This window comes from Branchiostoma belcheri, unplaced genomic scaffold, assembly GCF_001625305.1.
Source record: "Branchiostoma belcheri isolate BF01 breed outbred unplaced genomic scaffold, Haploidv18h27 scaffold69, whole genome shotgun sequence".
In the NCBI taxonomy this organism is placed as follows: Eukaryota; Metazoa; Chordata; class Leptocardii; order Amphioxiformes; family Branchiostomatidae; genus Branchiostoma; species Branchiostoma belcheri.
Genome location: NW_017804342.1, coordinates 841885 through 864763, shown reverse-complemented (window position 1 = coordinate 864763; position 22879 = coordinate 841885). Strand labels below are relative to the sequence as shown.

The 22879-nt window shown below is 41.0% G+C and overlaps 5 protein-coding genes across 6 annotated transcripts in view; 2 read left to right on the top strand and 3 right to left on the bottom strand.

Annotated features, from left to right (window-relative positions):
- Positions 1-724, top strand: part of LOC109484110 — a 10363-nt gene extending 9639 nt beyond the window's left edge. The window contains exon 8 of the mRNA XM_019787332.1: positions 351-724. Within this exon, the coding sequence (XP_019642891.1) occupies positions 351-724 (374 nt within the window). The remainder of the gene's footprint in view (positions 1-350) is intronic.
- Positions 725-2666: 1942 nt separating this feature from the next.
- On the bottom strand, positions 2667-7789 carry LOC109484109. Its single transcript, XM_019787331.1, has 4 exons — positions 7747-7789; positions 6598-6758; positions 3719-4019; positions 2667-3323 (listed from the first exon to the last, which is right to left on the bottom strand). The coding sequence occupies exons 1-4, from the start codon at positions 7787-7789 to the stop codon at positions 3142-3144; spliced, it is 687 nt and encodes a 228-aa protein (XP_019642890.1). The 3' UTR covers positions 2667-3141.
- A 1458-nt stretch (positions 7790-9247) lies between these two features.
- LOC109484212 (cytidine deaminase-like) lies at positions 9248-12244 on the bottom strand. 2 transcript variants are annotated; one of them, XM_019787459.1, is made up of 5 exons: positions 12141-12244; positions 11226-11345; positions 10467-10578; positions 9967-10024; positions 9248-9384 (listed from the first exon to the last, which is right to left on the bottom strand). In XM_019787459.1, the coding sequence occupies exons 1-5, from the start codon at positions 12175-12177 to the stop codon at positions 9256-9258; spliced, it is 456 nt and encodes a 151-aa protein (XP_019643018.1). In that variant the 5' UTR covers positions 12178-12244; the 3' UTR covers positions 9248-9255. The 2 variants fall into 2 exon arrangements, with proteins under 2 accessions (XP_019643018.1, XP_019643019.1); XM_019787460.1 differs by lacking the exon at positions 10467-10578 and adding an exon at positions 10814-10925 and having other exon boundaries at positions 9255-9384.
- LOC109484214 (39S ribosomal protein L20, mitochondrial-like) lies at positions 12223-14310 on the top strand. The gene is made up of 4 exons (XM_019787461.1): positions 12223-12388; positions 12898-13008; positions 13338-13415; positions 13752-14310. Exons 1-4 carry the CDS (start codon positions 12305-12307, stop codon positions 13917-13919), a joined length of 441 nt encoding a protein of 146 aa, XP_019643020.1. The 5' UTR covers positions 12223-12304; the 3' UTR covers positions 13920-14310.
- LOC109484210 (6-phosphogluconate dehydrogenase, decarboxylating-like) lies at positions 14306-22709 on the bottom strand. The gene is made up of 15 exons (XM_019787457.1): positions 22586-22709; positions 21125-21158; positions 20856-20897; positions 20299-20478; positions 19803-19868; positions 19540-19658; positions 19254-19320; positions 18526-18660; positions 18087-18212; positions 17749-17812; positions 17383-17513; positions 16827-16960; positions 16298-16397; positions 15784-15906; positions 14306-15433 (listed from the first exon to the last, which is right to left on the bottom strand). The coding sequence occupies exons 1-15, from the start codon at positions 22600-22602 to the stop codon at positions 15314-15316; spliced, it is 1458 nt and encodes a 485-aa protein (XP_019643016.1). The 5' UTR covers positions 22603-22709; the 3' UTR covers positions 14306-15313.
- Between the last annotated feature and the right edge of the window lie 170 nt (positions 22710-22879).

The window sequence follows — 22879 nt, the reverse complement described above, 5'->3', positions numbered from 1 at the left end:
TACATTACTTCCATGTCCTTTTATATTTTTGTCCATTTAGCATTGCGTTTGCTTATGCACCAATCTGAATCAGTTATATCTAGCTTTTATCTAGTTCATTTATAATGTTAGTTTCATGATTGATATTTCCTAATTTTTAGGGAGGGTTACATTATACAAGCCTTATAGGCTTCTTTCCTCCTCCAGCACACAGTTTGTTTCCTTTGTTTTGCATATTTGTTGATTGATGTTCGTCTTTTTATTTGTACAAATAAATAAATGAAAAATGAAATGATTGGCGACACAAAACATGTGCGTACGTTTGTAGTTGACATTTATATTAATTGTTATTTTTATTGAAACCTCTGTAGATGTGCCTATCTTCGTGGTGGTGACCAAGATCGACAAGTGTCCCAACCAACACGATCTACAGGAGCGTGTTAAGGATGCCCAGGCCGCCTTTAACCTCACAGGGAGCCAAGTGCGATTCAAGCTGACTTCGCTGTACTGCGAGGACCTTACTCTGTGGCCTGACCCATCCGACTACCGAGTTATGAAGCCAGATGCAAAAATCGACAGCAACTTGCTGAACATTTGGATGAGTCTGACCGATCCGAATATCAAGGCCATACCGGCTCCGCCCGAGCCCAAAAGGATCCCCCCTGCCAGACCGGCTCCCGCCGAGCCCCAAAATAACCCGGCTCCGAATCCGCCACGGCAAGGGCGGTGGTGTGTTCTTTCGTAAACAAGGGCTTTCACACAAACTCCCGCATGAAGCGGCTCGTGTTCGTTTATAAACATCTGCCCGTCTTTGTAACTCTTTTTTCTAGTCACATATCGATCAGGAATTGACTCAAATTTAACTTGAAGCAGGGTTAAGTGTATGCTATTCAATATTTGATTATGGCTTTGTTTTCTGTGTTAAACATGTATAGGATATGTTAGAACGAAAGACAACAACATTTTACCAGTAATGTACATATCTGCGTTGTTGGTAGGGTGGCACCTGTGAGTTTTCCATGCAGCCTGAATATCACTGTTACATGAAGATAAAAAAACTATTGGTTTGCTGTTTAACTATCCACTTTTTTCTTGAACACTGTGAACTCTGTCCCTGTTTGTTTCACCAAAGCAGTTACACTTGGTGTGCTACCAACAAGTGGTCTATTTTGTTGGAGACCTGACAAGCTTTGTGTACATGTGATAGTATATAGGCTTACGTATACATTTGAAAGTCATGGGATCATGTTTTGCTGATTGAATGTAGCTTCTTTTATTTTCCAACTACACGTTACTGTACTCGGTTTAATTTCTCAGCTCAAGACTCCTTGAGACTTAAGCCTCGGTCACAACCCGCCGTACGTGCTTTTTGTCCGTACGTTTTTTTGGGAGGCTACGTCTACTACGTTTTTTCTGAAAACGTGAGGAAAGAGTGGCGTCGACGCGCGTCACTCACACGGTTTCGCAAGGTGTAAGAGTGTGGTCTGCACGCCACGTCTGGCCGTGAGCGGTTGCGTGCATCGTACGTTGCGCAAGTGGTAAGTGAGTTGTACGTGTTTACAACGTACGATCTCTGTGCGATTGTTAATCTATCGTAAGGAGGCCGTACTCACACGTGCTTCTTCCTCACGGCACGTACGGGGCACGCGCGTCGCTCATACTCGCAAGCACGGGTGGTGAATACACAGACCGCACGTAGAAAAAGTTTCACATGCACTTAAAAGTTCTACGGCGTGTCTGCGTGCTCCCAAATCCGTAGGATTCCGTACGGAGGTGGTACTCACCACGCACGGATGCCCTACGTTTGCCCACGTTTTTGCACGTAGACAGCACGCAGAAGCACGTACGGTGGGTTGTGACCGTAGCTTTACACGAGTCCAGCACTCGGTCGGTGGAGAACTTTATGCAGGCAGAGCTAGAAACGAAGCTTGTTGTTCAACTCAGCTATCAAACGAAGCAGTTGCTTCTATACGCGAAATGTCAGTCAAAAACCACCAGTGTTTTAGCATTAGAATGATTTATGTATAATCGGTGACATACCATGTACTATCTCAAAAATTATTTACGTTTGTATATTGTTGTAGACACATTACGAAAATCACTATTCCTTTCGGTTGTATCAATAAAGTTCAGTCTGTACTATATGCTGGAGTGAAGCGATTCATTCAGCCGATACGTTTGAAGACGACACGCCGCGGTCAGTCAGCGGGACGACACCGTCCAGCCTACCGCGGTTCCACCGCCAGGAAAAAGATTCTCATCGCTGGCAGTTGTACCTAACCTGGATACAGGAATTTTCCCAGGGCCTATACAAACGAGTTCCCCGGCTCCGGGGCCAACATGTCCGCAAGGAAGTTATACCACAGCCCCTCACAGTTAGACCAGACTGTTTCCAGGGCCTACACAGGCCAGTTTCTCGGCTCCAGGGCCAACATGCCCCCAAGGAAATTATTCCACCCACCCCTCCCCCTTAGTTAGACCCTGGTTCATGCTGTCTAACTCCGGGTCTATGCCCACAGGGAGCAATTTATAGATGCATTTTCATTTCCTGTGCATCTTATAGATCACTACTTAGTGGTTTTATGTCATTTTAATACATCATGACTGAACAATGAGAACGAGAAACAACGTCAAGTTATACACGAAAACGTGAACTTTATTCAATGATTTCTAAATACTATGGCGTAAAAAACATAAATGTTGTGTTAAGTTGTTTTCAAAGTAAAGTACGAGCATGAGCCAAATAATTCTTTTTAGCTGAGAGAGTTACATAGCATGTGGAGTTTTGTGAAGTGGTTTCACTTTCGTTATCCTCTAAGCTTTACAAAACACTACATATCAATTTCAACATGAAACGTGACTAAATGGACTAGTATCTACATATGACAGCTGAAGTACAGAATAGGAAATTTCTACACGTACAGATTTTGAATCTACACTCACAGGTTGGTACATAAATGGTAACACAACACTCGATCAGCTATATGCGAAACATCGACGGAATAGTAAAGAACGAACATATTTCAATGGACGAAAAGCATCTGTAAAAATGTATTCCATTCTGTCAAACGATTTATCCAAGAATTTAATAAGAACCAGCATTTAAACAGCTTTTAACGATTCCTCGTGAACCTTCGAGCCTTACGAAACAATGTGTGATATTCAGAGTGTGGCCCACTTGCTGATAAATTCTTTTTGATTTCTACTGAGTTGTCTATAGACGGTCAGGAAACGGCCGACCTGGGCTGTGTCGCTGAGCCGTGGTGAAGGGGTGATACCTGCCATGCTGTGCAGCTCGGAAATACCCTGGCTTTCGGCGTGATCGAACATGAGGAGTAACACACCTGAAATACATTGGGCAACATGTATGATTGAGAAGCTCAATTTCGCGTTTAATGGTTCCGGATGATATTCACAAAATAGTAAAGAGAATGAACAAATAGCATAGCCGATGGTTGAATCTGTATTTCATTAAACATACACGATCGCAAACTCGATCAAGGCATTTTTGCATTGGGATTGTCATGCATTTTGCCCTTGAGCCGTATATTGTTACAAAACTGTTGTTTCTTTCACAGCGTGCCTGAAAATTCTACGCCGTCAAAATCGTCCCACGACCGTAGTCGAATATGACTGCCTGCTTCGTTGCGAAGACACGTTTGCTTTTTAGATCTAGACCAAATTTCAAAGTATCACCATAGCCGACGGAATGCCCTTATAATTTGAAAACTGCACTCACCACTCTTATCCCCTGTATATGCCTCCATCCTGTCGAAGGCACGAAATCCCAGGTCTGCTTCCGGTTCTAGAGCGCCCTGATTGTTGAAGGAAATGTTCCTCTCGGCGTTGCGAACACAGCAGATGGCGCGATTGTAGATCGGCAGTTCGGCCACGGCCTTTCTGTTGGTGACGAGATGCTCTTCAACCGTGTAGAAACCACCTGTAGCTTCTCGGACCTGTTCAGCGATGGTGGATAGGGTGTGCTGGTCTGCGGCTATCACGCACAGGCCGTCGATGACTTCTGGTCCTTTAGTCCGCCCCTAAAGAAACGAATGTTAACTTAGAGGAGACATAATATCTATCAATCATTTCCCTGTACTAGACTAAGTATAGCTAAGTATAATCCTTTTTCATTTTTCACATGTTTTATTGGCAGTGTAGTTTGTATAGCTAAGATCCGGGAGGTGCACTGACACCCCAAAACATGTGAATGTATTTCAAACAAAACGATTTTCAAGATTTTCAAGATATCTTTATTGAGCTATCGCAGTGAGAATATCACTGAATTGCAGTCAATTTAAAGGCAATTTGTTTTAAAAACGCTCACAAAGACATATAATATTGCACATAATTCTGAATCCTTTGGTTAAGAATACTTGTTTGCAGGGAAGTATATTACTGCTCGTAAGACTAAGATCTTTTAGTTACAGCATAAAAACGTTTAAAAAATGTACACGCAATATTTGGAGTTATTCAGTTTCACATGGTTAAAAGTAAGTAAATTCAATATATACAAGTTAAGAGTTCTTTGATTTCACGATGAACAGTATAAACGAAATTTACAAATGTCATTAAGGATGATTATTGTCCGTATTTGTTCAGTAATGAACACATGTATGGGATAGGGGAATTACTGTACATTTTGAAATTTAGCAATTTGTTTTATCCCAGCCGGAAAGTGGCGTGGCATATCTTTGATTTGATATAAAATTGCAAAGATGAGAAGAAGAACAACCACGACTTCAAATGTGTGTTGTCAAGTAAAGAGGGTTGTCAATATTGAGTAGCTTGAAGACAAGTCGGTCAATGTAATGTTACCACTCACTACAGTGCCTGTGCTTGTGTTTTAAGCCAAAGGACGGTCATACTGTGCAATTGATACATGAAAAGACATCAAACTGATCTTGTCTTTATGACTTAGATATTCAACAACCTTTTGTGGTGAAAGACCACTAAATCGCTACGCCAGCATTGTAGCACAGATGTTAGAGTCATCATCAAAACAACAACTTAAGCTGCATGTCAGGGACAAACGCAACCAAAGACTAAAACGCACCTGGGTGCCTTCCTCCAGAAGACCTCTATTTTCAGCCTCAGACCTTTTACAGTAGCCCTTGTACAACAAGTAAGCAGCTATGAATAAAACAGCAAGGACAAACACAACAGCCAGAACAATGACGGCGATCGTGCCGTCCTCCATGGTCATGTACAGAAAGACACACGCGGTTAAGATGGCGGGTAAAATGTAGATATAACGTAGTTGTGCCAGACTGGCCATGTATCGCCGTGTGCCGACAGCACTGGGTGATTGTGATCATGTTTGTTTGCTGGCTTAGACAGCTCAGCTGCCATTGGTCACACCTTTGACCTATCGGAAGGTCACGGGGCGTATTGGGGTTTTGAGTGACAGTTCTTCAGGTGTGACGTTACCTGAACTATGTCTGCCATTGCAGAAAATACCATGGTGGACAAACTAAGGCTTACCAGAACTATTATGATTCTTTCAGCAAGATTCAATTGTAGTGCTAGTACACGTATGTGTATTCAGGGACATTATATGAATGTCCTTGGTGTACTCACATGCATACCGATTATAGACTGACAAATCTGACAAAAAATTCGGTCGTCCCAAGGACAGAATATCCAATATATAATGTTTGGCCGTCCTTACCCATAATTGTGCTACGCTTCCCAACGTCACATTTGATAAGTCAAATTTGATACGCAACAATATTTTCTCTCTTCTTATCGCAACACGAATTATAGTGCCTCAAATCTTGAGGTTGAGGTAACTTCTGCAACAACTTAAGAGAACCGTAACTGATATACCTTTTTACGTTGATTAGGAAGGGCGACAGGGCCCTTCCAGGGTTGATTTGCTGTGGTGACCTTTTCTTGTTTCTCGCTGAAGATCCGTGAGATTAAATCCCCCATGCATATGTTTCCTCAACTATGGACATTCTTCTAAAATGCGTTGTCCCGGTGAAACATTGGAAAGTATACGTAATACTATGTGCTACAAGAATCAAATAGGCGACCACCGCGCTCTGCCAAAATGGACACAAATACTCTCCTTGGGTTCTGACCATGTATGGGGTTACTATCGTTCTTTCCTCCCATCATTTTCTGACATATCTAATCAACACCGTACGTCCTGAGTATACGTACCAGCTTGCAATGTTTATCTTTTTTTTTTCAAAATGCATTTATGGTTAACATTAGAAAAGTGTTGATGAAAATGTTGCATATGGTCACAACAAGTGACGTGCTAAACACATGTACCCTCGCACCTGCTCAAACATCTAAAATGGTACCAGACATATGTGTTAAGCATTGTTCAGACCTAGAAATATTTTTAAGTCTTCCTACGACAAGAAATATTTGTTCACCTTTTGAATACCAACATGTCCTATTTCTTTTCCTTATCTTTCATTATCATTTTTGTTTTTCAGTAAGCTCGTTTGGGGCGTGAAAGGGTGTGTATATTTTTTTCTATATCCGCTAGCTTCTAACATAAAGCGCAACATTTTTCATGTGTCATGCATGACATTTGCTTCTCAACAAAAATGTCTTTTACTGCTATAAAGTTGATCTAAAACAACGTGGTACTGTTCTCACCTTCAGCTGATTCACTAATACGGCTAGCCTTTTTGTCACGAACTGCCACAGCGCAAGGCACAGCCTGATGATACGGCTATTCCGTATTTCAGGAGGCACCAAATCTAACACGATCCTGGAGGCTTTGTCCACCACGCCTGCTGCTATCCTGTGCGTTTTTGCTCACCACTGCCATGACAAGCACCACAACGAACATGACAAGGTACACGGCATGTTGGTACAACCATGCGAGTATTAGCGTAAGATTTCCTCTGTTGGCCTCTTCCATGTTGGCATCGGCCTCTTCCATGTTGGCATCCAAGAATGGGGATGAAAGTTTGAATTTCGCAACCGTATATCAAGTAGTGTAACATACAGAAAAGGGATATGGGAGTATCCCATAATTCACCTGACTATGGACAGGCTTACTTGAGTTATAGGTCAGTCAAGTCATTATTGCACCTGGCTTGCATTTGCATAAAACTGTGCTATAAAATCATGAATTTCAAAAGTATTTGATGTATAGAAAGATAACCAGTTCATTTACACCTATTGATATACTAGTACATAGTATTAAATACATGACCTCCATTACTCTCTACACCTGGACATATAAGGTTACATACATGTACAAAGCACACATGAACAATTTCATACACCTGATGCGAAGTAGAGCCACTACAGTAGGGGTAAAATTTGAATGTTTTTGATACCGTACCTTTCTTTCTCCTGACCCTTTCAGCGTATAAATCCAAAGGAAGAGTACGAGGCTGAACGCGCCAATGACTACAGGCGGTTTTGTTAACGTTGTGAAAGAGATAGGGAAGTGTTTGGAGACAATGTAAATGGCGATACAAACGGCACCCATGCCAGATAGCCGAACTGCGTGAACAATCAGTCGGTTTTGCTTGCTTCCCTCAGGACAATGAAACTTCACAGCACGCAGAAGTTTCCTAACGTTGTCACGTAAAGTGGCCCTATTTTGTAGCAACCGATAAGCTCCATAGATTCCAAGCGCACACGTAGTTACGGTTAGACCCGTCCTCAAATCCAGCTTCCACCGTGACGCGTCCCATGCCATGTTGAAGGAAAGGGTTTCTGTTTAAGCAATCGTTCCCAGTCTCGGTTTCACCGATTCTTTAATATTAGACTGATCCTGTTTTGACCTACTCGCTGTAGTGTTCTTAAGCCGGAACGACGCTCGGTAAGACATGAACTTCGAACTTTGTCACACGACCTAAAGTCCGACTAGGGCAAGTTTTCATTGCACAGATAAAAAACGCCACCTGGCGTATTGCTATCGTCTCTTCATACCGTTGTTGAAACATTACTAGAGCGTCATATGCAGTGATTAGTTAGTATAAATCAAACTAAAAGAATTAACTAAAATAAGAACTATGACATAATGTATGTTTTTAATCTATATTTATTGACAAACAACTTTTTGCAGCTCGTTGGTCATCTTCACGTACATAATGATATTTTTCAATTCAACATTACAAAATGCGTTCCTTCAATGAAACATACATCAACTAAAAAAAAATAATCAACTTTTTTGGGGAAGATGAAAGAACTAGAAATACTACATTACAACTGTACCTCAACTGACTTCAAGTACTAGTAATTCTCACAAAATATCGTGTTGGTCCCTCTTTGATAGCCTATTTTATACTAATCTTTACACAAAAGTTCAACTCGGGCTTGTTAAAATTAACATCTAGTATTGCCAACGAATCTGTAGATACATTAATGTGACCAGTACATTTTAAAATAGCACCATCAAAATGTCATAACTTTGTTACATTGGCCAATAACTGATAATTTCAGAAAGTGCAATCTCTGTCATTGGCTAATAACATAGCGATCTGATGACAGACTAAAAACATTGTGGTCCTGACATAACTGAGTACCAAAAAATTAATTAATTCCTGAAAACATTCCGTGCATGTTTGTACATTCAAACCGTGCAATGATTGGATCAAACATGTTACATTTTTTTTTTATTTATTCCAACATGTAATCACCAGACGTGGTGACGACACACTCAAGTTTCTTAAACTTATATTAATGCCACCATCAACACAGGGGACAAATACATGACAGGACAATACTCATTTACACCTGAGCTAAGTGAGGAAAGCCGTGTAAAGTTTCCCAAGGGCACAAGATCGGTGGCATGTCAGGACTCGAACCCGGGACTCTCAGTTCCGAGTCGCGCACTCTGCCGCTACGCTGTTACATTATTTACCATATTAGGAGAGAGGTGCCTTTGCATAGAAAGTCACTAGATCAAGATTCTCTCTATACAACTATGGATTTTAAACATACATTTTGTTCACTATTTTTCCCTGTTTGATAACACATGGCTCATAAAACTGTTTAAATTTACTAATAGATAAAAGACACAATCAATGTGCCTCTGATAAAATCAACACCTGGTTTTGTTGATTGTCCCAGTCTCTTGTCATGGCAGCTATCTCAAATTTATGATTCAATATATTACCATGAAAAATTTTCAATTAAGCTTATTAAGTTAGATTATTAATTATATTATAATTCATCCCTGTCAAAGTATTCAATTGCAGTGTGGACATCCAAGGCACTGGTTTGATGTGGATCAGTGACAGACGAAAATGAAGTCATTCCCCACTGTCCATATACTGTTGTTCCAGTTTTGTTTCACTGCCCTTTGACCTTTGGTTTGTTGAGGTCTTCTGGTCCAAAGTGACAGGGTAGCAGCTCCCCCACAGTCATGGCACGGTATGACAGGTCAGGCTTCGTCAGGTATACAGTCCAGTCTGTTCCAAACTAGGCAAGGCAAGACAGAACAGGGGCATTCATTTAAGAAAATAGGTGCACTAGAGAAAGTTACAACAGTTACTAACACTACTGTCCCTGTCCTTGGTGCTGAACATGCCTACACTAAAACTACTGTCCCTGTCCTTAGTACTGAACATGCCCACACTAACACTACTATCTCTGTCCTTAGTGCTGAACATGCCCACACTAACACTACTGTCACTGTCCTTAGTGCTGAACATGTCATCACTAACACAACTGTCCCTGTCCTTAGTGCTGAACATGCCCACACTAACACTACTGTTCCTGTCCTTAGTGCTGAACATGCCCACACTAACACTACTGTCCCTGTCCTTAGTGCTGAACATGCTACCACTTGCACTGCTGTCCACAACATTTTTTTCTGACGCTGAAATATCCAAAATTTTCTGTATACTCAGCCTTTACAGTTGTTTATACATACTCTACACAAGTAGCGACCACTTTAACAGGATAAAGAAGAGGAGTATCTAGCAAAGCTCCAGTTTGGAGTGCCCAAGTTTGCACATATAGTACAGTGTACTAGTATTTTAAACCCTGATATATTCTTACCTCCCTCATGACCTGTCTACAGCTGCCACATGGTGCCAAAAACTCATTCTCCACCTCCCTATAGGAGAGATGTTGAAGACATCAGTAACTTGTAACTCTAGTGTAGGATCTAAGCAATTCTTGAAGTGAACTCTTTACATAGTAAGTAGAATCACAGAGTAAAATTGTGATAGTGGAATGTATGAATGTGTTAAAAAGCTACAATCTTTTGTTGCTGAGCCCAGTTTATTGTTGTATATCTGAGGCTAAACACAAGTCAATCACATGTTAATGATTTACTTGAGTATGTATGTTTGAATGATCATTATATTTTTCACAGAATCAGAGGGATATAATGCATAAATACAAGCTTCAAGATACTCAAATAAGACTCATCTTGCCTGAACAAGATAGGTTCTAATACACAATGTCATTCAGATCCAACCTTTAAAATTTTCTTGCTTTAGTGACGATAGATATTAGTGATAAATTTGATCACTCCAAAGATGATTGTTTCATACCCAGCTATTGCTATGGCCCTGAATGCCTTGTACCCCTCTGACACTGCTTTGAAGATAGCTGTCCTCTCAGCACAACAACTCACAGGGTATGCAGCGTTCTCTACATTGCAGCCTAGAATGAAAAGTGTAAACGATTTTAGGAAAACAGTTCTATCTGAAAGCGAAACAGGTAAGGAAATGTCCCAAAGCATATCAACTGTGTTTGTAACTATGTTTGTTTGTATTCCTAATTCCAAACTTTCATTGAGAAAATTGACTATCCAAATGAGATTGCTTTGCTTTGAAATTCAGGTAAAGGCCAAGCTTTGAGACATTTCTCCCTGTTTAAAGTGATTTTGCACACATACGTTGCCACAGCCATAGCTTTAAATGTCCTGTGCCCTTCTGTAACAGCGTTGTAGATAGCTGTCCTCTCTGCACAGCAGCACAGAGGATAGGCAGCATTCTCTACATTACAGCCTACAATGGATCAAAGTCACCATTACAGGGTGTAAGGAATAGATAAAAACACTCCTTTAATTAATGTGTATTTCTGAACCTGCATTGTCAACAACAAAAAAATCAGAACAAGCAAAAACCATTCATGTCAGTCACATTGCATTGTTTACTACATTTTTGTACTGTTAAAAACAGTTCATATTGTGAACTCTTCACTGTCATAAACTTAACTTTCTGTCTACTAAGGTAGCCATTTGGCAGCAAATTTGTGTTGATTATTCGGTTAGGCAGCTGCAAAAGGGTTAAACAAATATACAGTACCAGTGAAGGTGATGCCATCCTCTGTCAACAAAGCTGCTCCTACGTGGAAGTTACTGTAAGGTGCGTAGGCCTTCTTCTTAGCCTGGTGGCTTTTTGCCACCAACTCCTGTATCTGTTCATCTGTGTGGATAGGACATTAGGTGATTAGAAGAGAAATTTCTGGTTATCATTAATGCATTGTAGCTGTTATATGATATGGGTCAATTCACAAAAATTAAAAAAATGATTCAATAATAAACATTTATTAAGTAATTGAATCAACATATTATTAAGAAATCCCTGACAACCCAAAAATAGAATAGTCTGCATAGAAAAGCTTTTTTTCTATGATTTTAATTTAATTAAGTAAATGGTGCTTTTGTGTATGTGTCACGCCCTTTTTGGTTGCCACACTGTTAGACAACTCCTTTTCAAACTACTGGTCCACTGCCAAGCTATGTTCACACAGCAAATAACTGCTTGACATTGCAACTTGTAGTGTCGACGTCGACACAAAAAAAAGGTGGCGCAGAACATTAACAGCGAACAAAATATTACATGTAGCATTACATAACTATGATCGGATCCGTTTTATAATTAGAACAAAACAAGAGAAGAAAATGATATTTAGATGTTATTGCACACTTTTCCCAAAGCTTTCATGTGTATCTTAGAGTCCCGTGATTATCGGTTTAAGGACTTTGGAACATTTACGCTTTACTTCCGTGTATTTAACCTTCTTGAACAAACAAACTTCGACAAGTTTAAAACACACTTCAAATTTAGAAACCAACGTTGTCCGGCTTGATTTTTGGAACACGGAGAATTGTTTCACAAATATTCTGGGACAGTAGTTTCTATAAATGACTATGATTACTTTTTAGAAGGAAAAATCTGACTAGCTTTGGACTAAAGCGAATAAACAGGAATATTTACCTGAAAGACTTGCAGACGCCGCACTTTTTTCAGCCATTTTGTTCGGAGTGACCTTTGCCCCCAATGTGAACGTGCAATACCAAACGTAACCAGTAGGTGACGCTGTGGTCCGGTCCACATGTGACCCCTGCCTTTCTTTCTCATCTTCGCCTCAGGAAAACCTCATGTTTCTGACTTTAGCGCGCTACGTGAGGACTCCTCCACCCGATAGGTGGTGGAAGAGGAGATATGTCTTCAACAACACATGGGTATGTTTTCCATGGGTGAAAAATCAGGCTATATCATAAGCTTTTAGTATGTTGGCATGTGTTGTGATAAACTGATATGGGGAGGGGGGCATATCTTTCATCCCAAGGGCAATTTAAAGGTTCTTTATAATTTGTGGCCTTGCCAGAGATTAGAACCCAGAGTTTTGAGTCAACAGTCCTAATCCCAAAGGCCACACTACTAGTGCACCGTTCAAAACGCTGACAATTATATATTTTCATGCATTTTATGATTTTCCTTCTGCACGTATGATGCAGCCTCTACCAGGCTTCAGAGGAGGCAGGAAAGAGTAGAAATTGGCCAAATATACAGATAGCATGCCAGGGGAGTGGTTCTGCTGAGGAGTACACTTTGCTTCTCTTGTACGCCACCTTTAGCGGACTAGATAACTCCTAGGCTATAGCATGTTTATAGCTGCCTATGAAGCTTGGTAGAGGCTAAGCCCTGGCTACCTCACAGCTCAGAACCTGTATCTGTGTTTCTCTTCCAGAGATTTTGGGGCCGACACAGAAACTGTTATAAGATAGCGATCCAGTCCATGCAGCACGCCTGGCGACAGGCTAAGAAGGGACGCCGAGAGAAGAAAAGATTTGTGCGAGGGGTGAGTGTCTTCATACTACTACTAGTACTAGTATTCCGGCACAGAAGTATTATTTTGAGGGGTAATTTTGTGAGTTTGTGTGTTTGGAGTCTGAACAGCACATGGGTGAGAAGATTGACAAGAACAATAACAGGATGAACTAAATATAAAGAAGTATTTGCAGTAACCAGTCCCAATTACTGATAAGTATGTCATACAATCTCCTTGGTCAGTCCAGTAAATTCATGTGGAAGGTTGAAATCTGTGATAGAGCATGGATAAAATTAAAAACTGGTAGTATCAGAATGGATAGTGGCTTATAGAAGTGTTGTTGTTGTATATCCTGACAGCTGTGGATAGAACGACTCAAAGCGGCTTCAGAGGAACACGGTCTGCCCTACGAACATCTAGTGGTTGGACTGGACATGGTGAGTACATTTATGTCAATACTGGGCCATAATAACGTTTGATACGGGTGTTTTGGCCCGTGTGATAACTGGCCGTATCACTCAGGGTTCTAACGGTTATCACACGGGCTCCCACAAGTTCCATAGAATAATTCAAACATGTTTTGCAAGCACTGTATTCCAAAATCCGAATTAGACATTGGAATGTTTCTTTTCTACCATTTTATGTTAAAGGACACCAAATTTTCTTAACTTCAGGTCCGGTAAATTTCGTATTGAAATGTTTTTGTTTTTTTTTGGGGGGGGTGAGTCTGACATAACTAAAATTTAACATGGTATGTTTACCCGTGTTTTCAGGCCCAGGTGCAGATAGACAGGAAGGTGCTGACTCATCTGGCCATCTACGAACCCAAGACTTTCAAATCCATCGCAGAGATCGCCAGAATATCGTACGGAGAGGGACTGATGGCAGCGACCGGGAAACAACCAGAGGGGGTGTTTACAAGGATTGTCCGCTGGGAGTAGGGGGGGGTTTGATAGAGGTGGGGTTGTAATAGAGGGGGTATGGAATCATATTCAAAATGTGAAGATAGTGATGTTTAAAAACTGCTATTGTGTGATGTACCATCTAAAATGTACAAAAACATGTATGTGCACTACACCATTAATTTCCTTCTTATTTTTGCCATCACAGAAAATTGCAATTCTTTTCTATCACTAACATTATAGCACCTTCTGTTATCTTGCCCCTCAAAGTGATATGAGAACTAGTTTTTGAACATAAGTTTGAAATAAAGAGTAACATCAGATACATCTCTGTGCATCCATTTCACAAAATAGTTCCTTGTTACATACAGATGCTCTCTATTGTTAAATTTCACAAGTCAGAATAAAGAGCAAGCAGTCATGAATTCCAGAAACTACACACTTTATTGTTTTAGCCAGAATATTTTGGATATGTGTGTATAGTTGTTGTAAAGCTACACAATGTTTGATGCAATAAAAATGCAGCAAACAACAAGTAGTAAGCCCCATGTGGAAGTGCTAGAATTCATTGAACAAGTCTTCTGTCAAATCTGACTTGTTTCAGTTTGTCCATGGGTACATGTATAATTGCACATACTCTGTTAGTAAATCTGCTAGATTGATTATTCAATTCTGTATCTCATTAAACGGTGTCACCAATCCAGAAATGAAAATTCAGGACACGTAACCAAACAACTGCAGAAAATTACAAGAATTATTATAATTTTTTAATGGCTAATCATTATGTAACGTTAAGCATTGTCATCAAGGACTGAGTGCACAGCAGTAGTAGCAAGAAAAGCAGATGTCTGAAGTTCCGTTTACCTTGTCCCACACATTTACGCTACAGTAAATAATACATATTGGAATGTCAGTAACAAAAGCCCTGCTGGTCTACAGATGTATGTACTTTAGATCTGGTCCTACAGAATGTTAACAAATGAAAAGTGGAAGATATGACCAACTCGAGTATGACTTATAAGGAAGTATGTAATTTCCACTTAATAGATTATACAATCTCAAAATTTGGGACACCTGGCAGAAGCACAAATGTATGTAAAATTTAATACATTCTGCCAAAGGCCTATTAGTACACTTACTATAATAGTGTTACTAGTGTAGATAGCACCCTACACTTTCCTCTGCCAAAAGTGCATTTCCTGTCTCAAAGTCAATGCTTACTTGCATTATAACATGAAACTGGTGACCAACACCATCATAGACTTCCAGTAAGCAATTTAACCTATTCTTTTTCCATACATAATCTATCATTTCAATGCTAATGGGACTCAAAAATAGATGCCGTGTAAAAATGTACATGTATTATATCTTTGTTTACTACAGTACTTAGCAGTGGTGTCCTCTGCAGTGTTTGTAAGTGCCCAATGACTTGACTAAGCGTTATAGGTGCCCGCTGACACGTCCCCTCCGGTGCCAGTCCAGTTGGTGTGGTGAAACTTGCCAGGAGAGTCCAACAGTTCATAGGTGTGGGCACCAAAGTAGTCGCGCTGGGCCTGCAATGAGATTCATGTACAGAGTTATTCATCCAGCTTATTGGTTTGTCTAGTGGGGTTGTCTCAAGCATCTGACACCCTCTTCAGGACAGTCGCAAGAGTATGAAAATTTTTGGGGGCAACGTGTTTGTCCATCAGAAATTCTGTAGAATCTCCCCTCTGTCATAGGTAGTCTTTGAATCCTTTACAATATTCTTAATTAGGTCTTTATATAATCAGATGCTTACAGATGATTAATTTAGGGGGCAAAAGTACACAACTTCACATTCTTCTATTACTTTCACCAATTTGAACTGTGTAAAGCAACAAAAACAAACAAACAAACAGTGATGATAAACAGTAAATAATACCTGGATGAGGTTGGCAGGCAGCCTGGCAGACCTGTAGCCATCATAGAACGCCAGCGCAGTGCTGAAGGCTGGGACAGGCACTCCTGCTGTCACTGCCATGGACACCACTTGCCTCCAGGACTCCTGGGCACACAGGAATTCAGATTTTTCATATTAATTATTTTATTACAAAAGATGATATTTGTCATGGCTCTATAGAAAGGTTTCCCAACTTACTCCCCCACACTTCACTAATTTCATCCAAGCTACATTTGTACATGTAACAAAAAGACTTCCTATCTCTTTCTTTACTTTTTTACTGTTCCCTACTTAACATTTTTGCACACTTATTTGTACCAAGGATGTAACAATTCAACACATGCATACGGGAGGGAGGTCATCAGCTACAGTCTTACAAGAGACACCTGTTGACCACGAGAAGAAGTGCAGGCTAGGGAAAAGAAGTACAGTAGATACTTTAGAGGGAAAGACAAAGTTCATTTTAAGAGCCAGGATCTTAAAGATCTTTACCCACCTGGCAGTCGGCGATGGCCGTCTTGAAGAAGTCGTCCAGCAGCAGGTTGGTCAGGTTGGGGTTCTTGTCGAAAGCCTCCTTGATGTTACCAAGGAAACGGCTGTGAAAGGTTGACAAAATGCGGTTACAGAGATGCATGAAAACATCTGGGCCACAGTGTACAGTAAAAAACAGCTGAACATGCCTTACACTACTGTCCCTGTCCTTAGTGCTGAACATACCCACACTTACACTACTGTCCCTGTCCTTAGTGCTGAACATGCCCACACTAACACTACTGTTGCTGTCCTTGGTACTAAATATGTCCACTCTTAACACCATAGTGCACTACACCCAAAGTTTTTTTTTTGCCTGACACTGTCATCAGTATGCTGAATTTATAGCAGCTTTACATATGTAACCCTACACAAATATCTAGGTGCACCAGCCTGCACCAGTGTACCGAGTAAAAAGTGCACAGCTTTAATTCTAATTACACAAAAGTGCATAATTGTGCACCCAGCATATCTCTCGCCCTTCAAACCCTCACCTCCTGATGATACAGCCTCCCCTCCACATCAGAGCGATGCCTCCGTAGTTCAGGTTCCAGTTGAACTGGCGCGCCGCCTCGCGGAGAAGCATGAAGCCCTGCGCGTACGACACGATCTTGGAGGCATACAGGGCCTGGGGGGTACAATAAGTAGTTTATTACAGGAATTAAAATGACACTAAACTGGGAACTTCCATACAAAGTACTTGAGCTAGATCTCTTCTTCATTATCGGTACCTGCTATTAGCTAATTTGGTCTGACAAGAAATAGTGAACAGTGTTTCTATATGCCAGCATGATTTTCCGCTTAGCACATATATGAGGGTTGAGTAGGTCTCTTATGTAGTGAATTGGTGAAGCCAAAGACATCATAATGGCTTCAAGATGTTTTTTAACAGACTTTAACACTGAGTAATTAGCACCAAATATTGCATATTATGTATGCTTTATATGAGCTGATCTACTACAGCTGCCATTTCATAGCAGTTCATTGCAACATACTTCAGTGACAGTTTCTTTTCAAAGCTCTGTGTCCAGATAAAGACATAAGAAGCACCTTTCTGATTTGCTCGACAAAAGCAGGCTTGTCTATTTTGGACGTGGGTGCGTTGGGGCCGGGGAGCTGTTTGCTGGCTTCCACACGCTCCAGTTGTAGGGAGGACAGACAACGGGCAAACACAGCCTCACCTGGGGAAACATGTGGTATTAGAATATACATGTGCAATATTATCTAGTATTAATAGTATTTTCATCTATGTGCAGTATAAGAACCTATATAACATGGAATATTTATGTGCGATGGTTGTGCTCTTAATCACTGTTGATCTGTTTTAATGGGCTGATAGAGGTTTTTCATCACCTCAACATGATTAGTTAGAAGTGCATTGATTGGATGCTTATGATGGCAAATCAGTCAACTGACCTATGAGGGTGACTGGCATGCCATAGTCCAGGGCTGAGATAGCCGTCCACTTCCCAGTTCCTTTCTGTGGAGAAAGAATATACACATTGACTTGATTTGAAGTACAAATACTAATGCACTATCAGTAATCCTCCACGTATGCAAACTTTAGATGTCCAAGTGTTCAAGCCAAGACATTTTTGAGAAGGCCTTGATAACATTGTCTTTTAATGTGAAAGTCTTGGGGTATTGAGTTATGAAAGTTGACTATGCTATACAAGCCATCATCATTGTTCTCAATATCACTTTCTAGTCAATGAAGTAAAATGAGATAAAATAAAAAACATAAGCCTCCTGACCTGTCCAGCAGCATCCCTGATCTTGTCCAGCAGATGTTTCCCATCGTCATCGCGGAACTTCAGGATGTTTGCCGAGATCTCGATCAGGAACGAGTCCAACTCACTCTTGTTCCACTCAGTAAAGGCCTGCAGAAAGGGCAAGGTTGATTGGTCAGATGGAGTCACATGATGATGCATTCTAAACTTTAACTGGTCAAGTGGAGTCACATGATCACACATTTTTGGTGAGGGAAGAAGCACACCATACATACTTTTCACTGTTTGGTACAAGTGCAAACAATGCTTGTTGCTGCTGTGAAATTACTAGTACATAATTCTGGATTATTTTTTCACTGGACCCCATGCCAAGAGGGAATTCTATGAAACATCTTAACTACTAACAACTACAGTTTCGGTAAGACAGTTCAAAGCATCAGAACTAAAATGGACTATGTCGTACCTGGCTCATCTCATCGTTGTCCATCTTCAGCACATCCTTCATGAGATGATAGGCCTCACAGATCAGCTGCATGTCTCCGTACTCTATCCCGTTGTGAACCATCTTCACAAAGTGGCCCGCACCATCCTCACCAACCTAGCATGGAGGGACAAAACATTCTCAACCTTAATCTTAACTCCTCACTTCTTGCTGTGTGCCTTTGTCAAAATGCTACTGAATTAGTGTTAAGGCAGTGTTCTAGCCAGCCTGAATTTTTTCCGTCATCTCAATTTGTTTCATGTAACACATTCCTCATCTTCATCTTAACTTCTACATCTAATCTCTACTTTGTTGCCCTTACTTGGTTGCATTGGCATCACATGGGTAATGCTACATTAGTAGCAGGTACATGGCAGGGTTTTAAGCAAGTATTGCTGTGCAAGCACATCTGACTCTCAGAAGTCGGGGAGCAACAGATGATAAACCGGATAGTGAGTGAGTGAGTGAGTGAGTGAGTGAGTGAGTGAGTGAGTGAGTGAGTGAGTGAGTGAGTGAGTGAGTGAGTGAGTGAGTGAGTGAGTGAGTGAGTGAGTGAGTGAGTGAGTGAGTGAGTGAGTGAGTGAGTGAGTGAGTGTAATGCCTCTGTCTTCTGACAGCAATGTGACCATATTCTGTGGGTACAACAGTTTGATGTGTATGCTGAGAGTCATATCATTCAGTTGTTGATTGGTTGATACGTTTGTACCTACCCAATCACAGCAAGGCTCTTTGCCAACTTTGGCTGCAACACTCTGGAAGATTGGCTTGATGTGTGGCCTGGGAAAAACCAGAGAAGACAGGTGCATCTCAGAATTCATCAATGACTTATGATCATATACAATTGTCATCACATATCTATTCCTTGAGAAGGGGCATAACCAACTTAAATTGAGTCCTTTGTAAAGGTAACCAACAGCTCTATCTATTCAAACTAAGACAGTTACCACTAATACTGTAAAACAACAGTGCACATTCCCAAATCCCCCCAGGACTCACCAGGCTTCAGGAGATCCCCCAGGCATGAGGGAAGGTCCGTACCTCGCCCCCTCCTCACCTCCACTCACCCCGCTGCCCACAAAGTGAAGACCCTTCTCCTTCAGAGCTGCACACCTTCTCTATAGGGGAGAAAATAATGGTTACCAGGAGTTATTTAGAGTAGGACATATGATTTCCTTTACAGCCTTTACTACTTGTACAATAACAAAATGTTTCCTTTTCCTACAAGGAAGTAAATATGAAAGAATATAAAAAGGACTTACCCTGGAGTCTGTGTACTCGGAGTTTCCTCCATCGATGATGATGTCACCCTTCTCTAGCAGAGGGACCTGAGGAAATGCAGAAACATCTGATGATCACATTTTGCAATGAACACAGTGGACAGCCTGAACAACACGTAGACGCTAGAGCCTGACTAAATCATGCTCCTGGTGGCCAGCGCTAGCCTAGGCCTGCCTGATCGTTGCTCGTGGAACAATCAGACATTTCGGACTGCTGGGAAGTATTGGAAGGTACTGGTACATCATGCTATCCACGACTTCCTGAATTTACCGGGACGGCAGAGCCATTTCCTGTTTCTGACCTCTTGATTTCTTGCCATTCTGCCTGTCAGTCTTCCCCCCACCCACATGCTGTCAACCTTTAATGTGGACAGACACACAATATCCCAGTTCTGCCACCCTAAACAATACCTCTGCATGCAAGAATTTGTTTGTTGTTTGTTTGTTTGTTTGAGAGTAGAAATGAAAAGTTCCCCACCAGTTTGTCGATGAAGGCGTCAACTGCTGACCCAGCCTTGACCAGCATCATGACCCTCCGGGGCTTCTTCAGCATCGCGACCATCTCCTCCAGCGAGCGAGCGCCCACAACCTTCGTCCCCTTCGCCTCCTTAGCCAGGAAGTCATCCACTTTGGACACCGTACGGTTAAAGGCACAGACCTGGAGGGTAACAGATGTATACAGTAGATCAAGAGGGCTGCTTGGACAAGAATGTCAAACCCAGTGAGGATCTGAGACAAGGGGGGTACAAACTTAGAGACGTTTAGCCAGGTTGTCTAGTACCTACACAGAGTGGCGCAAAGCAGTACTCCAGCTAGCGACTCTAATTCTCCCTTGATTGTTTAAAGATATCTGATAGGTATCAAGCAGACGTATTAAAAGATGTGACATTGCTGGGTTTTTCAAGAAAACTCCAGTCTTCCTGGAGAATTATTCAATGCTTGGGAATGATGTTGAGGTTACTAAGTCCTTTTGTACCAAATCTCTAGTTATTCAATGCAGAACATGGCTATTTATAAAGTGAGGAGACAACTTACCACAAATCCATGGTCGTTCATGTTCAGGATCAGGTTCTGACCCTACAAAACAGCAATCATATATTGCAATTATTAAGAGTAACATGTTAAACAGTAGAGTTATTAGATAGGGTATATAGACTTATTGCTGCTTCAGCTTTTGTTTGATACAAACAGCCACTGTGTAGTTTCATTGAAATTTGAATTCATTATATGACTAAAGCAACTAATGGCTAAAAGAATAACTGACATGTCATATTGTATTATCGATACTGCTGTCGTAAACTTACCATGACTGCCAGTCCAATAAGGGCAATGTCAGCTCTGAAATAATACAAAGGGAACTGGTTAACAATTCAACATTAAACAACAATACTTTTCAATTTGTTTTGTCTGAATATTTGATTTATTAATTATTATTAGAATAGAAGGTCAACACTGGTATTTTCATAGTCTCATTGTGTCTATTGTGCTCTTATAATATATATTGAATCATTTCTCAAACAGTATTGTCAACTGTAAAGGTTAAAAATTATCCAGCCTGACATAGCTATACTACATTTGTACATAAATGATAAAGCTTAAGTTATGCAAGTCACAGCCAGTTGTTCTCAGCACAAGCAATAAGACAACATCATAGCTTCTGGCAGTATTCAGAGCATGACACACAAGAAATATTGTATTTGCAATGCAATGATGGGTGAAAATTCTGCTTGTCATCTTGAATCCTGCATATGTGTGTGTGTGTGGGGGGGGTAACATAAGGCCAGTTGATGAGTTGACTGATTGATGGAAATTGATTTATTGGATGTTCAGGGTGGTTGATGGTACTACAATTTCTTCTAGATCTAGTGGAACACAAAAATAGTCATTTTGCTGAATCAATGTGACCAACACAAACTACAAATGTATCAGATTTCTACAACACCTGCTCATCAAGCGTAGAGTCATTTTTCTTCAGTTTGCTAAGGAACATTAGGCTGGCTAAACTTGTTAACAACTACAACATTATAAGCCCTGTACAATAGAGAGGTCTGTAACCTGATAGTTTCTGGGAAACACGACTTCCTGTACCAACTTCCTCAATACCAAGAAGCGTGTACATGTTTACTGTGAGCTTTAGAATCTCACTTTAGCCTTCAGGGTCCTTTTATCACAAAGTGAAGAATGCTGAGTGTAGCTGGAGTGGTCGGACCAGTTTTCACTCCATTTGTTTAGAGGCCACTGTTTCTTTAATTCGAGGGCACCTGTTTGACCCTATAGCCCCACCCTTAATAATGAAAGAACCATAAAACTCTGCTTTATCTATTAATAAAGTAATTAACCTAGAATGGGACAAATGTCAGGCCAGGGCACAAAACTTACAGGTTAAACGATCGTGTACTGAGGGAAAACTTTTCTAAAGGACACCACACATCAGAGGTTGAACTCAAGTAACCCCATCATATAACAGGAAGAAAATTACACGTAAAAAATCGTACATTTCACAACAGCAGAATAATTTCCGTGTGATCTATTGTCCAAAGATTACAATAAAACATTCCCCACATATCTACCCACAAACTTGCTAACTTGAATTCTTGTCTTTTTCGAATTTCCTTCAGTCGATTACTAGTAATACCCGGGTACCCCGGCATGACTTCAACACGGAAGTAACCCTAATACCCTCCGTTTCACAGAATTCTACACCTTCAGCGAAGGCAGCAAGTATCTATTTGTTACCAGATATGTTGCTAAACGTGTCGACTTACTGTGGTTCGGGTGCCATGGCGAAATCTCGACGAGATTGTCCAGAAATATCCGGAGTAAAGAAGAGGGGTGTGTGTCCCGTGTGCTCTCAGCTGGGCAGAAGGGTGACCAGTGCGCAGCTGTTCTGAGCAGCCTGCAAGTCATGCACCGCGGAACAGCGCACCTAGCGGAAACTTTGTGAACAGCAGGTAGTCTAGCACACGAACATTCAAACTTTTGATTCACTTGAACTGAACTTCACTTTGTACTTGAAAGTCTTTACTTACCCGTTTCTTTTAACATATGGCATTTTTCTA